The 13,944-nt window shown below is 55.0% G+C and overlaps 1 protein-coding gene across 2 annotated transcripts in view; it reads right to left on the bottom strand.

The window, feature by feature from the left end:
• CFAP100 (cilia and flagella associated protein 100) overlaps positions 1-13,944 on the bottom strand; it is a 34,515-nt gene that overhangs the window by 14,705 nt on the left and 5,866 nt on the right. For both annotated transcript variants that reach the window (XM_072942028.1, XM_072942029.1), the window contains 8 exons: positions 7,916-8,016; positions 5,860-6,046; positions 4,134-4,201; positions 3,898-4,061; positions 3,657-3,737; positions 3,081-3,262; positions 2,780-2,812; positions 2,578-2,704 (listed from right to left, as the gene is read on the bottom strand). In XM_072942028.1, the coding sequence (XP_072798129.1) occupies positions 2,578-2,704; positions 2,780-2,812; positions 3,081-3,262; positions 3,657-3,737; positions 3,898-4,061; positions 4,134-4,201; positions 5,860-6,046; positions 7,916-8,016 (943 nt within the window). The remainder of the gene's footprint in view (positions 1-2,577; positions 2,705-2,779; positions 2,813-3,080; positions 3,263-3,656; positions 3,738-3,897; positions 4,062-4,133; positions 4,202-5,859; positions 6,047-7,915; positions 8,017-13,944) is intronic.

The raw sequence follows: 13,944 nt of genomic DNA, 5'->3' as shown, positions 1-13,944 counted from the left end.
TGCTGGCCCAGGAGCCGTCAAGGCCAGCTTGCAGCTAGGGGAAGCTGAGCCGAGGCCCGAGAGACTCCAGGCCCTGATCTTCTTGAAGTGGAGACACGACAGCGCAGGGCCTGTGGGAGGACCCGCGCTGGCAGCTCACCCACTTGCCAAGCCTGTGCCCCACCCTGTGTGCACACTGATGTCCATTCAGCAAATGAGAAACATGCTGTTCAGAGAGCCAGTCACCTACCCAAGGTCACCTCCAGGGAACTGCTGGCCCAGAAGGTGCCTTTCTGAGAATCTGCCCTCCAGGTGGACATAGCAGGGGAGGGGCTGGACTTCACCCCTACCTGTCCTCTCCGCTGAATGCCTTATGCAGCCCACAACCTGCCCAATTGTACTCAGCAGCCCTGGTCCCGAGGCTGGTAGACGGAGGACCTCTGTTCTCAGGGACTGTCCCCACATGAGCCTGATGGTGGGTGCTCCAGGGCTGAGGGAGGGCAAGCTAGGCAGAGGAAGCCTGCATACCTAACCACCTGAACTGGAAGTAACGGCACCCCACCGGCAGGGGTTACAGGGACCAGAGTTAACCCCACTGCATGGGCCTGGCATGTGCACTTTGAGATATGTCAGTAACACTTCAGTATCGGGGGAAGTAAAAGAAGACCGAAGTCTGATCACTGGAACTTCCTGGCCTCTGCAGGCCCTGGACCTGAGGGTGGGTGCTGGGCCAACGCCTGGGCTCCAGCTCCACCTGGCTGCTAGGTATCCCAGCTCCCTCCCCGACATGTGGGCGGCCCTCCAGGAGGGCTGGGGCTTGGGGTGCCTGAGCAAGAGCAGCAAGGGGATGGGGAAGAGGCCGTGGGGCAAGAGGTCTGTCCTGGGGTCACTTGTCACAGCTGGAGGACTGTGGGTATAGGCGGGTGTCAGGGCACTGTAGGAAGAGATCCAGGAGGGGTTCGAGAGGTGCTTGGTGGCCCTGGAGGTGGGTGCTAGAGGCATACGGGGCAAGTCACTGGGGCTGGACCTTGTCCCCGGAAAGAGGCCTGGCCTTCAGCTGGAGCATAAGGGACTGATGGAGCTGTCAGACACTGAAACAGTTCTGCAAGGCCTGCAGACCCAACCCTGAGCCCCCAGTGACAGTGAACTTCTTGTGTCACTTGGGGAAGGTCAAACATTATTCTAGATGTTTCTGGGCAGATGACCCCATGACCCTTCGTTGGTGAGTGGGCCTCATCCAATCAGTCAAAGGCCTGGACAGAAAAGTGACCTCCCTGAAGAAGAGGGGACTGCCAGCTAAGCCTTGGACTCAAGCTGGAGTAGCAGCCCTTTCCTGGGCCTCCAGCCTGCTGTCCTGCCCTGCACAGTGGCCTCCCTCCACTCGCAACAGCCAATCCATCACCCTCTCTTCTGCTGGGGCCCTTGCCCACCAGTCACCCGCCCTTCTCCCCCTACAGCTCTCCAGTTCCTTGTCCCTCTAGCCAAAGGGGTCCAGACGCCATATGACAGGACAGCACCTTGGCAGTGGCCCTGGTAGTGTGAAAGCAAACACCTGATAACCACCCAAGGCTGTGATCGGTGTCCCCCATGTCCACATACTGTGAATGTCACCCAGCCAGGTCAGTATCCTCGATAACCACATACTTTGAATGTCACCTGGCCAGCCCCAAGAGGTCACTGGACAGGCCACTGGGGGAAGCTGGAGCCCTGGCTGAGGACGCCACCTCTGGAAACACGCCTGACTGCAGTACTAACAGAGACAGAGAAGTGGGAAGGGTCGGCTCTCTACCGAGAAGGATACACAGAAGGAAACCACCTTTGCTTGTATTTACACTGAATCCTAAGGACATCCCAGGGCTCTTTGTACACCCAGAACAGCAACTTCAGGGATGGCTGGATGGAGGCTGTGCAGAGGGAGGCCAACAGCCAGGTGGGGAGGGGCTGGAAGGAGGTGGGCTCAGGGGAGCAGGGAATTCTCACACTTAGAGAGCTGTGGTTTCCTACCAAAGATTAAACATTGTTTTCAGTGAGAGGAGAAGTAACTAGGGGTGACCGGCAGCTCTGGTCTTGCACATGAGGCGTTTTTTAACAAAGTACGGGGACAGCTGTGCACTGACCCACGAATCTGTTTGTGGTTTCTGTCTGTCTCTTACCGTGTTTCTTAAAAGACTTGAAAATAACTGTCACACTTAAATTTGGGGAGATTTTATATGAAAACCCAGACTCCCAGCTTCTCTGAAAAGGCTCGAGGACTCTGGCCCTGCAGCCAGCACTCCTGCCACAGAGGGCATGAGCAGGTGTGTCCTGTCCCAAGTGCCCAGGTGGCTGCCTTATCCACGCACATGTGACTGCTCCACCAGGGCCAAGTGGGCCACCCCAGGCTCAAGTTCACCAAATCAGACAGAAACAAACCTTTGCTGGGAAAACATCTCGGTTTTCAGGCCTAAGTCCGACTCTAGAGCCTCCGGGCTGGGAACAGCCCCTCCCAATGCTCTCCCCTTGAGGGAGGCTGGGCCGGTCTGGGGGCCCCTGGCCAGAGCCACTGGGGGCCACTCCCCAGCAGGCCGGCCTCCTCTACAGCCCCCAAAGCCCACTCACCTTTTGGGGTCCAGGCTGCCAGACACGCTGGGCTGGTTGCCCTGCTGGAGGTTGACGGTATTGGACAGGACCTGCCTCAGCCGCACCACCTGCAGAAGCCTGGGGGGCTTCTTTGGGACTTGCCCCTCTGGAGGAAGCAGAGGAAGGGTGTCCTCCTGCCCAGCCAGGGACGGGGCCCCTCCAGCCGGGGGCAGCCACTTACCTCTGGAGTCCATCTTGCCCTTGACCCCTAGTCCTACGGAAAGCAAGAGAGGGGTCTCAGATGGCTCAGGGGCACAGGGTTCCGAGACTCCCCACTGTCTCCCTTCAGCTGCAGGATGAAGGTTTGCTTTGAGAGCCAACCCCCTCTCCTGGGAGTGAGTGTAGGGGCTGAGCCCGGGTGGCACAGGGTGGCCATGACCAGGCTGGGACTCTGCAAGGAATGGAAGGCGCGGAGCCTGCGGCCCAGACGCCAGCTGGACGCAGGGCCTGGGGGGACCAGGGCATGCCCTCTTCTCTGCTACCTTTGTCCCTGAGCTTGGAGAATAGCAAGTTCTCCTTGAAGGCCGTGACCACCTCCTTGGCCTTTTTGAGAGCCGAGCGCTTCCTCTCCTGCTCTTCCAGCCACTCCTTGGGTGACAGCTTGTACAGGAAATCCTTGTAGACCTTGTAACGCTGCAGAGTGTCTTCAGATTTGGAGATCTCACTAGATCCGGGAGGGGTCAGTCAAGGTCAGGCTCTGCCCCCGGGGCCCCTAAGAGGGGAGGCCAGGCCCGGTGCTCCAGGTCCTCCTGGAGGACAGGCCCAGGTGCACTGGGTGCTAGAGAAGGAGGCCGCCCTCCTGGGGACCAGTGTCTGAGACCCGCAAAGCTGCAGCCATCCTCTCAGGGTGAGCTGGGGGCCTCAGAGCCACGCGAGCCTTGCCCCGGTGGTCTGGTTTCAAGAAGGTCACCTCACCTGAAAAATGGGCAGCAGCCCACGGGGCTTTGGATCCCTGAGACAGTCAGGACTCAGAGGTGTCTATGGTCCAGGGCGCCCTCCAGCTCTGGGAGACATGCCTGCAGGGGTGGCCCAGGTCCCAGTTTGCCCTCTGACCTCACCTTTTGATGTTCATAATCTGGGTGGTCAGGTCGCGGACCTGGACAATCTTCTCCGTTTTTGCTTTGGACTCCTTCTCTGCCCTGGGGGTTGGGTGGGGAGGGAGCCAACGGCCAGGTCGTCAAGAGGGGCCTCCAGGCTGCCTGCAGCTGGGGCTGGAGGTGAGGGAGCTCCAGGGACAGGTCTGGTGGGGTTGGGGGTGGGTCCAGGGACACTTATGGGCGGCTGGGCCTGGTGACTCACAGCCTCAGGGCCTGCACAGAGCCGCGGTCGTTCTCCCTGAGGAACTCATCGAACAGAGCAGCGTCCTTCTCCAGGAGCCTCTCTGCCCGTTCCAGCGCGGCCTCCTCCCTGGTCGCCAGCCTCTCCAGCCGCTGGATCTCATTCCGCTTCACATCCAGGGCATACTGAGGGTGCGCGAGTGGGAGTCACGCACCTCACCGCACAAGGTGGCCTGGCCCGCAGGGCAGCCAGCCTACCTGGATGAGGAACATTTGTCGCTTCTGGTTTATGTAGCTGTTTATGTTTTCAGGCTCCGTCTTCCTTTCTGCAATGAGAGGCACAAAGCATGAGGGGGCGGGTGGGCAGTTGGAGAGAGATCCAAGTCTACTGCCCAGGATGGGCAAAGCCAGGCAGCATGGGGTCAGCTAACTGCTCTAGGAGCCACGCCCTGCTGTGAGGTCCAGATTACTACAGGGACTGCGGGAGATTGAGCTCTGTCTCCAGCAAAAGGAGAGCAGACTCTGCCAATACAGTACTGTCTCCATGGGCAGGTGGGAAGTCCTTCAGTATGTCTGACTTGAGCCTCTCTTGCTGTAGTACCCCTCTCACCGGGAATGAGGCTCTGGACACCCCAGCACTGGAAGTTTGACCTGGCTGGACTTAACAATGAAAGGCCTACTGGCCAGGACCTGAAAAGGGGCGGTGAGAGAAAAATGGGGCAGCATGATGTCTACTTGGAGTACCTTAAGTCTCCAGGGCCTGATTTGGGCAGCAGCTAAGTCTACATCGGCCAGCTGGGAGGAAATGAAGGTTGGGCGTCAGGACCATCCTCCAGAATGCAGGCGGAGAGGCAGGGTAGCTGGGGCCACGGCCCAGGGGGCTTCTTTCCATGCCCTTCTGGAGAGGAAGGCCTGAATGCTTCCCAGCTTTGGACAGACCCTGTGGCTCTCTGCCTTACCCTCAAATCCTTCCTTTCCAGAAGCACCTGGGGTGGTGCAGGAGACCTGTGTTAAGTCTAGGTGCCTGGCAGAGAGCCCGGCTCAGCCTCAGCCTCTCTGAACTACTTCAGGGTAAGGCCTTGCCCTCAAGGAGACCCAGCTCCTCTCTGAAAGTCAAAGCTGAAGCCCCAATGAGTCTTGTGCCGAAACCTGCTGGGTCCAGTCCTCCCCATCCAGATGCCACCTGTTGCTCCCAGGTCTTAGAAATGGAGGGTGGAGGCAGAAACAACACACACAGTGCTGCTCCTCGGGTGCAGAGCTCCACACACAGAACGTCAGCACAAGCTCAGGGCTTCCACCTGAGATAACAAGCCTCCAAGGTTCATTCTAGCGTCTCCAGGGGTGGAGACTTGGGAGTCTCTTTACATGTTCATATGCAGGGTCCCTGCAGTCCCACTGGGTTCCAGGACTTTCTGCTCTCAACTGCTTCTAGTTTAGAGACTTATACTTCACTGGTAGAATATTAATGCATATTCAGTACTTCTGATTTCTACTAGGTCAAAAAAAAATAATAGCTCAGGTACACATAGCTCTTTTTCACTATGTGCAGTGTCTGAAGATGCTGAATCCCACGACGCACGAGGCTGGTACTGCCATCAGCTGGGAGAGGAAGTTGTGAGGCATAGCTGATTTGCCCAGGCCCGACAAACTATTAAATGCTGAACCCCAGTTCTGAACCCAGGAAATGGAGTTGCTCCTTACCAGAGACGCTGTTTACCAAGTTCAATGCCTATAGTTTACACATTGTGAGGCCTGCATTCACTGTGCACAGCCAGCATTTGGAATACATGCAGTATTGGAACGCAAAGGCTTTTAGATTCAAAGTCCATCTGGGAATGATTTTTGCGACGTGGGGAGACAGAGGTCAGGCACACAGAAGACCCCATCCCTCCCCAAGGCACCGCAGCACCGCATCTCCAAGCCCTTTAAAAGCACTGCTCATACAGGAGGGACAAAGACTTTACTTCGGGGACGGGGGCGGCACCTTGGGTCATGGAGAGCTTCCAGGCCGTGTGGTCGTGGAAGGTGCGCAGCTGCTCGGCACGCGCCTCCTGGTCCTCCGTCTCGTCCTCCAGCTGCAGCTGGCGCCACAAGCCGGTGCGCTTGGCCGACATTTTGGACGAGTAGGTCATTTTCTCGTGCACTCGCAGCGTCTTCTTCCGCTCCCGATCCTGCGGGGCGGGGTCAGGTGGGGTTGGGCGGGGCCAGCCCTCCCTCTGCCGGGGGCGGGGACTTCGCGGGAGCGAGGGGGCCGCGGGCGAGGTGCACGCGTGCGGCGCGGTGCGCAAAGACTGCGGGGCTGTGTGCCTGCGCGAAGCGCTCTGGGATCCGGGGCGCAACTTCCCAGGGGTTGTCAGCGAAGCTGGCAGGACGCGCCTCATGGGAACCGGGGCGCCAGATGCTGGGTCAGATGTGCATTCCAGATCAACAGTACAGGGTTCAGACTCAATAAAAGGTGACTCCTCATTTATCTGAAACTCAGCCTTAAAGCGAGTGTCTTGTCATTTGCCACATCTGACAAACTAAAGTTCAGGGAAACTAGATCTTCGGGGTTTCCAAAAGAAACTGGAAATTCCGAGTTTGGTCTGCAAGCTCCCTGGTCACTGTGGGCAGCCCGTGGTCACTGGGGGTCTGCCCCTCCACACCTATTCTCCAGCCTCCCACCTGACGCCCCCTGGGCTGCATCCTTCCCCAGCCCTTCACTTCCCAGGACCGAGTGGGGATCCTCTTCCCTGAGGCCTATGCAGGAGTGCCCAGCCCCTTACGCAGTCCAGGCCCTGGGGGTTCTCCACATCCCTTGCAGACACCCCCTCACGGGGGCTCTTCACATGGCTCCTCCTGGTCAAAGTCTACTTCCTGCTGGCCCCATAGGGTGCACCACCACTTCCACCTCTAAAGAACCTGACATCTGTGCCAGGATCCAGCCTGAAGCCACTACTTCGCACATCCATGTATAACAAAGTCAGGAAAATTTCGCCTGCTAGAACCCCAGTGGCAGAAGGTCTGTGATTAGAAGACACTGGGGCAGCTGCTTGGGGGCAGCACGAGGAGCCAGGGGCTCCGCTGCGGGGAGGAGTGTGAGATCGGGGTTGAGGGGCAGTCTGGAAGGAAGGCAGAGGCTCCCGGAGCTGGGCCAGGCGGGCAGAAGAAAGCCCAGGCAGCTCTAGGGAAGGAAGGGGAAGTTGTGTGTGTGTTGCCATGGGCGCTGCTCAGAGTGGCTGTGTCCCTCCTCCCACTGCCTAGAATCCGAGGCAGGTCTGGGCGGGAGCTGGAGGACCTGCATGTCCCTGGGTGTCCTTGGCCCTGGGCAAGGTCACAGAAAGAGCCACTGCTCAAAGGAATCTCAGTTGCTGAGCCCTGAGTTGGGGTGACCAGAGTCATCCCAGGAGGGAGCCAGATGCTAGCCATGCCTGTGCCTCTGAGAGTGTCCCAGAGACAAGGCCCAGCTGGCCACTTCCTAGTGGAGATGCCCACTGGGTGAGTCCCCCAACCTGGCAGGTGTGCAGTCCAACCGTGCCACAGGGGGAGTGGGTTATCTGGGCACAGGGGCTCTCGGGATGATGATGCAAGAGAGACTATATGAGGGTACAGTCAGGGCTGACCCTGGGACTCCCAGGCGCTGCCGAGGGGCATGCGTCTCTGTGCGTGTCTGGCCTCCAAGAATTCCAGTGAGAGGGGACTGTGCAAGGCTGGAGCAGGCAGGGGGGTTTCCTAGGGCCTTGAAGGAAGGGAGAGTCTCAGGAGCAGACAGTATCTCTGCAAAGGACAGCAGAAGCTAAGGCATGTTAGCTGAGACCGTGGACCGTGGCCACAGCAACTACAAAGAGCCCTCCCTGACAAAGGCCCAGGCACAGTGGAGATGAGCCTGGTAAGGCAGTGGGACAGGTCTCTGACCTGAGGGCCAGGCATTTTCAAGTTGATTTCATAGGAAATGGTGAGCCATCGACTATTCTAGAGTGAGTAACCTGAGGAAAGTGCAATCTGGCTGCTGCTGTGTGAGAGAGGGAAGAGCTGCAGGCAGCCTTCTCCTGGATACTCACTGAGAGAGACTTATTCCGCTCCTGATCTCTGAGCAAGAAGAAATCCACGTCCCCAGACATGTGGAAAGGGTTAGCCAAATGGTCAGGAACAATCACAGACACTGGGGAGGGAGACACCTTGTTGGAGAAAAGAGCCAGCTTTGCCAAAGCAGTGATCAGCACCTCTGGGGCTCCAGTACCCTCCCAGCCCAGCAAGAGAGCTTCTGCAGAAGTATGAGTGAGTAGCGAATGTTCTTGGGGATCCAGCCATGCTTGAAGTCCACCCCTGGGCCTTCCAGCTCCATAAACTTACCTGTCTGGTTTAACCTACTTGACTTGGGCTTCTGTCCCTGGCATCTGAAAGAGACCTTATGAACATAGACCCTCCTGTATCTCAGACATCTGTTATGTCCCTGGCCTTCTGTCCTCTCTGATTTAAAGTCTCAGGAACCCCCACACTCCACAGAGGAGAGAAGCCCCGCCTGCCATTTCTAAGTGATGGAACTGGCTGACCCTGGAGCTGAGCACCTGTCTGCAGGGGACAGGAGGAATCCAGGTGAACATGCTTTGTCCTCAGGGGAAGGCTGGGCTTGGGAGCCGGTGATGGCAGAGTGCCTGAAGTCTGAGGAGGCAGGGCAGGGATTTGGGAGGCGGGGGCTGCCAAGGACCCGAATTCTGCTGCCCACCCCCCAGGAGTAAGGGAGAGGTTCCCACAGGGCAGCTCAGCAGATGTCAGAGAGGACAGAACCCAGAGGGCACCAAACTAAGGGCTTAAAAATATGTTTGCTTTCCCCTCTACCCATGATTTAGAAGAAACAGAGTTCATTTTAAACAAACAAACAAACAAAAAATTGAAAGTACAAGAGAATGTCGTATTTTAAAAGAGACCCCCGCATTTTAAACCAGTGCTGCTAACACATCTGGGGTTCTTCCCAGTACTTTTCAATAGACACTTTTAATAGTTCCATGTTTTCCTTGAAAAAACACTTTACCATCAGCAGTTCCCTGTAAAATTACTGATTATTAAGAACCTCATAAGCAAATAATAAGGGCTGGGGCCACGTGCTGCTTCACCAGGCACACCCGCCAAGGCGTCTGTGCGGTGTCCATGGCGCCACCTGGACACCCCGAGTCCATCACTGTGCTGGCACTGCCTGGCCCCTGGAAGTGATTTTCCCAAGGGAGACTAGAAGGCTGTGAGCAATTTCCAGGCTCTGGAGATTTATGCTGACCTGCCTTCCCAGGGGTCTGTCCAATTCTACACTCTCACCAGCAGAAAGAGGATGCTGTTAAAGGGATTTCAAGTTATGCTTTAATACTCTCAAAGTATCAAGGTGCACACAGGACACTTGTCAATTACCATGGGGAAAAGAGCTTACAACAGAGAAGCCTGCAGACTCCATGTTTGCATCCTTACCCCACGGTCCCCGCACATCACCTTCCTGCCCCAAAGCTTCATCTGCATCCCTCATGAGGAGGGCCAGAGAAGCCCAAGCATGGGCATGCTACAAAATCTTTTACTATTCCTTCAACTTTTCTGTATGGATTAGATCCTGTCAAAATAGATCTAAAAACTGAGTTGTGCTCAGAGCAAGCAAAATAGAAAAAAATGATCTGCTCCTTGCCCAGCCCATGGGAAGGACTCAGCAGGGGCTCTGTCAATTCCTAGCCTGGCTTCTGGTGGTGGGGGAGATGGCTCGCTACAGGGAGAGGGACATGGGCATGTGCCCCGAGGTCCATGAGGGACCTATGGACATGAGGGAGCTGGGGGCAGGGGCTCAGGCAGGACCAGAGAGACAGGAGACTGTTACAGGGGCTCATGCAGGTTTGGTTTGAAGGGTGGAGTCTTGCCTCATGCCTAATCAGTTTTTCTTTACATGCTGACTCTGATTCTAACAGAGATTCCAGGAGAGATCGCCAAAGGACCTTCTGCCAGCCTCGGGGGGCCAGGGAGAAGATGGAGAACTGGGCACGTGGCTACCCCGCTCCCAGGCCCATCCAACCCCCAGGAATGACATAACATAAATTCAGGAACCAGAAAAGCTGTGGAGGAGAAGGGCTGGCAGCTCTGGAAGCGAAGGAGCCAGGGTGGGGTTTGGGGGGATCACAGCCCACACAGCTGCAGGAAGGCATGGCGGGGGCGGGGGGTGGACGCCTGGACAGGACTGCACAGCCAGTGCCCGCCCCGCGTCCACACCTCACTCTCTCGCTCCCTGTTCCTGGCCAGCCACCCAGGGCCACGGCATTACCCTAAATTCAGAAGAGCAAGGACAGAGCCTGGGCCAGGGAGGCAGGGGCAGTAAGAGTCTCTATGCTCCCAAACTGGCCCCCAGCGCCCGCAGGCGTCACATCCAGATTCCACGGCAAAGGCTAACTGTGGCGGCAGCAAGCACTGGGCACTGCTGGGGACTTCACTAGACTTAATGTGTAGAACAACCCTACGACGTGGGAACCACTGCAACCCCCAGTGAGGAGACAGAGGCACTGAGAGGGAAGGCGCCCCCAAGGCCACGCAGCTGTAGGTAACTATGCGGAGACCAGCTTCCAACACAGAAATTGCATGTGCGGTCAGGTAAGAAGCGAATGTTCAGCATTAATGTGAGAGAGGAGAGAGGAGGGGAGAGAGAGGAGAGGAGAGAGAGCAGAGGCAATCAACATGCTACTGAGACAATGAGCCCACAACCCAGAATGGCAATCATCTGAAGCAAAGTGTTCCAGAAACACAGTTGCTTTAACATTTATAAACCAAGCAATGTACTGCACCCCGTTACCAGAAAGAAAGTTTTGTGATCATTTCAACAGATGCAGCCGAAGTATTCTATAAGATCCAAAACCTATTTTGAATAAAATTCTTAGCAACCTAGGAATAGAAGGGGACTTCCCAGATCTGATGAAAGGACGTGTGAACTGAGTAATGGTGCCCAAAGACGTCTGCTCCCTAATCCCCCCACCTCAGTGACTGTGCTCCCTTACAGGAAAAGAGGACTGTCCTCGATTATCCAATATAATCACAAGAGTCCTGGAAGGAGGGAGGCTGGCAGGTCAGCAGCAGCAGGAGGAGGTGCTCAGGGCCACAGAGGTCGGAAGATGCCGGCCGCCCTTGCGGGAGGAGAGGGTGGCCGGGAGACAAGGCACCTCCAGAAGTTGGAAAAGGCAGGAAGCAAATTCTCCCCTGGAGCCCCCAGAAGGAACCAGGTCCGGGGGGCACCTTGATTCCAGTCCTGTGATATTCATTTCGGACTTCTAACCTCTAGAACTCCAATATATTTGTGTTGTCTTAAACCACGCAGTCAGTGGTCATTTGTTACAGCAGCGATGGGAAACAGGTATCCACGAGGAACCTCTAGGTGAAATATTTCCTTGGAAACAAGGCATGGATGCCTCTCTTAGCACTTCTATTCCGTGTTGTGATGAGGGTCCTCACCGTGTGGTAAGACAAGAAAAAGAAACAAAAGGTATAAGATAAGGATTGAAAACAAAGGAAAAATAGTGTCATTCAAGGTGATATTAGTGTAGAGCAGAAAATCCAAAAAATCTGCAAACAAAATGGCTATAAGTAGGTCAATCAGAGAAGGTTTGTAGATCTTATTGTGAAATGAAAACAAAATGTGTAGAAGATCAATAAACCAGTATCTTCATGATCTTAGGGATCAGCAAAGAGGTTTAAAACTGGGCACAAAAAGTACAAAAAGAAGTCTTTGGTGAATCAAACTACATTAAAAACAGGAACTTTTGTTGATTAAAAGGCACCACCAAGAGTGAGAAAAGGCAGTTCACAGAGTGAAGGAAGGTATTTGCAATGCTTAGAACTGGTGCATGATTTGCAAACAGAATATGTGAAGAGTTTCTAGGAATCATTAACATACAGAGATAGACAACCCAATAGAAAAGCAGGTGGGAGGCAGGAGCAGGAGCACCACAGGGAAAGTTAGTCACCCTCGCTGCTTACAGGGAACATGAGATACCAACACACCCCCAAAGGACCAGGTAATATTAAAGGAATGGACGTGTGCCCAGTGCTGGAACGCTCACACCTGCTGGTGTGCTGTGAACTGCTACAGTTGCTCTGGAAGACAGTCTAGTGGCAGCTACTGAAGTCTAATACATAGTCAGCAATTCCCCTCCTTCTGATACACCCAGGGGAGATGTCCCCAGAATGGCACACACAAGAACGTCTGCAGCAGTGTCATTAGCTAACAATTGGAAATGACACACATGTTCAACTGCAGAAGAATGCACCCTGTTGGCGTACATACACAGCAGAACACACACCACAGCAGCAGAGGACTCCCGCTACGTGCACCTCAGATGTGGTGCTAGGAAAGAAGCCACAAGTAAAGGAGCCAAGGGTGTGCTTTCACGCGTTCAAGAGCAGACAAAAGGATGCCACGGTGACAGCAGAGACCTGCTGTCCTTGGGGGAGAGGGAATTTCTGGGCAGAGGGAAATGTTCTAGATGGTGAATCAGGTGGAGATTATACACAAAGTGGGAGGCATTTGTCAAAACTTATCAAACTATAACCTTGAGATGTGTGCATTTCATTGTATACGAATTATACCTCAGTGAAGAAACAAAGACAAACCACAGCTCGGACCCTCACCCTTAATGTAATGCTCAGTTCAGTGCAAGCACCTGGGGTGAGAAGACAGTATTGGATGCACAGCTGGTGGGGTCTGCGAGGCAGGTCAGGGCATCACGCCTGAACCCGCCCGTCTCAGTGTGACCCACGGGGAGGCTGCTGGAAGCACACAGCCCACCCAGGAAGGAGTCTGTGGCATCCTGGGTTAATGTCCAACCAAAGGAAATGTGGGTCACAGAGAACCAGCTTCAGTGACACCACCAGAAAGCAAACAGACCCATTCGTCAGGGAGACAGTCTACAGGATAATTAGCCCTGTTCCCCACCAGCCAAGCACAGAAAAGGGAAAGACGTGGGGGTGGGCTCTGCTTGATTAAAAGAGCCGGAGGGTGCGTAGATCTCATCTGAATCCCCGTTGGAATGAGTCTTCCATGGGAAGACGTTGCTGAGGTCGCTGGGTAAATCTGAGAGCGGTCTGGTTAACTGCATTGCGGACTTGTAAGAGAAGACCCCTATGTTTGGAAAATGCGCACTGTAGGGATGGAACAATGTGACTGGAATTCCCTCTAAAACATTCTGGCGAAGACAAAAAAGAAAAGTAGAAAAAGGACAGATGAAGTAAACGGGCAAAATCCTGTCTGCTTCCAGCAGGTGATGAGCACACGAGCTCCCTGGTCTCCAGTCTCTACCTCTGATTTTGATAATTACAAGAAAGAGGCAATGGGGCAGGGCGGGGTAGGCTGAGGGTGGGGGGCTCGGCCTGGGGAGGACGGGCTCAAGGACATGCTTGCACATGCGCATCTCTGCAGGAGGGTCAGGCTGCCTATAAGCCCGAGTAGGGGTGGGGACAGCGAAGGAGCCAGGAGGGAGTCCAGGAAGCCAAGACTGGAGAACAGAGCAGGGGCTCAGAGGGCAAGGCACATGCAACCGGCTGACTCCCCTTCCTTCTCCTGACAGGTGGCAACCATGTGCCTAGCTGAAAAGCTATACCTGTAGATACAGATGGCCTCAGGACAAATGGAGTGTAGGCAGAAATTGTTGGGTGGGGCTTCTGGGAAGAGATTTTCCCAGTAGGGCTGAGTTGGCAGGTAGGCATTTTGCCTCTCCTTTTGCTCCTTCTCCCTGTCTGGAATTGGATGTGATGGCCGGAACTGCAACAGCCATTTTGTGACCGTGTGACAACTTTATGGTTGAGAGCCCTGAGGATAAAGATGGTGGAGCAGAAAGACTTGGGGCCTGGTCACCTGGAAGATTTTGTAGAACTGCCATTGGTGGAGCTCCACGGAGCCCTGGTCTGCCTCCCACTATGTCTCATTATTGGAGGAAAAATAAATCCTACTTTATGTTCCTGTTATTTCAAGTCTCAGTAACCCAATTCTTAATGGACAGAGAAGCATTTCCCTCTGTCCTTCAAACCAGAAACTAGGTCTGAAGGCATCTGTGGTCTAAGTTTGCCTCCCACCAACTGGGAC

The sequence above is a fragment of the Vicugna pacos genome, chromosome 17 (assembly GCF_048564905.1).
Source record: "Vicugna pacos chromosome 17, VicPac4, whole genome shotgun sequence".
In the NCBI taxonomy this organism is placed as follows: Eukaryota; Metazoa; Chordata; class Mammalia; order Artiodactyla; family Camelidae; genus Vicugna; species Vicugna pacos.
This window is presented reverse-complemented; position numbering and strand designations above follow the sequence as displayed.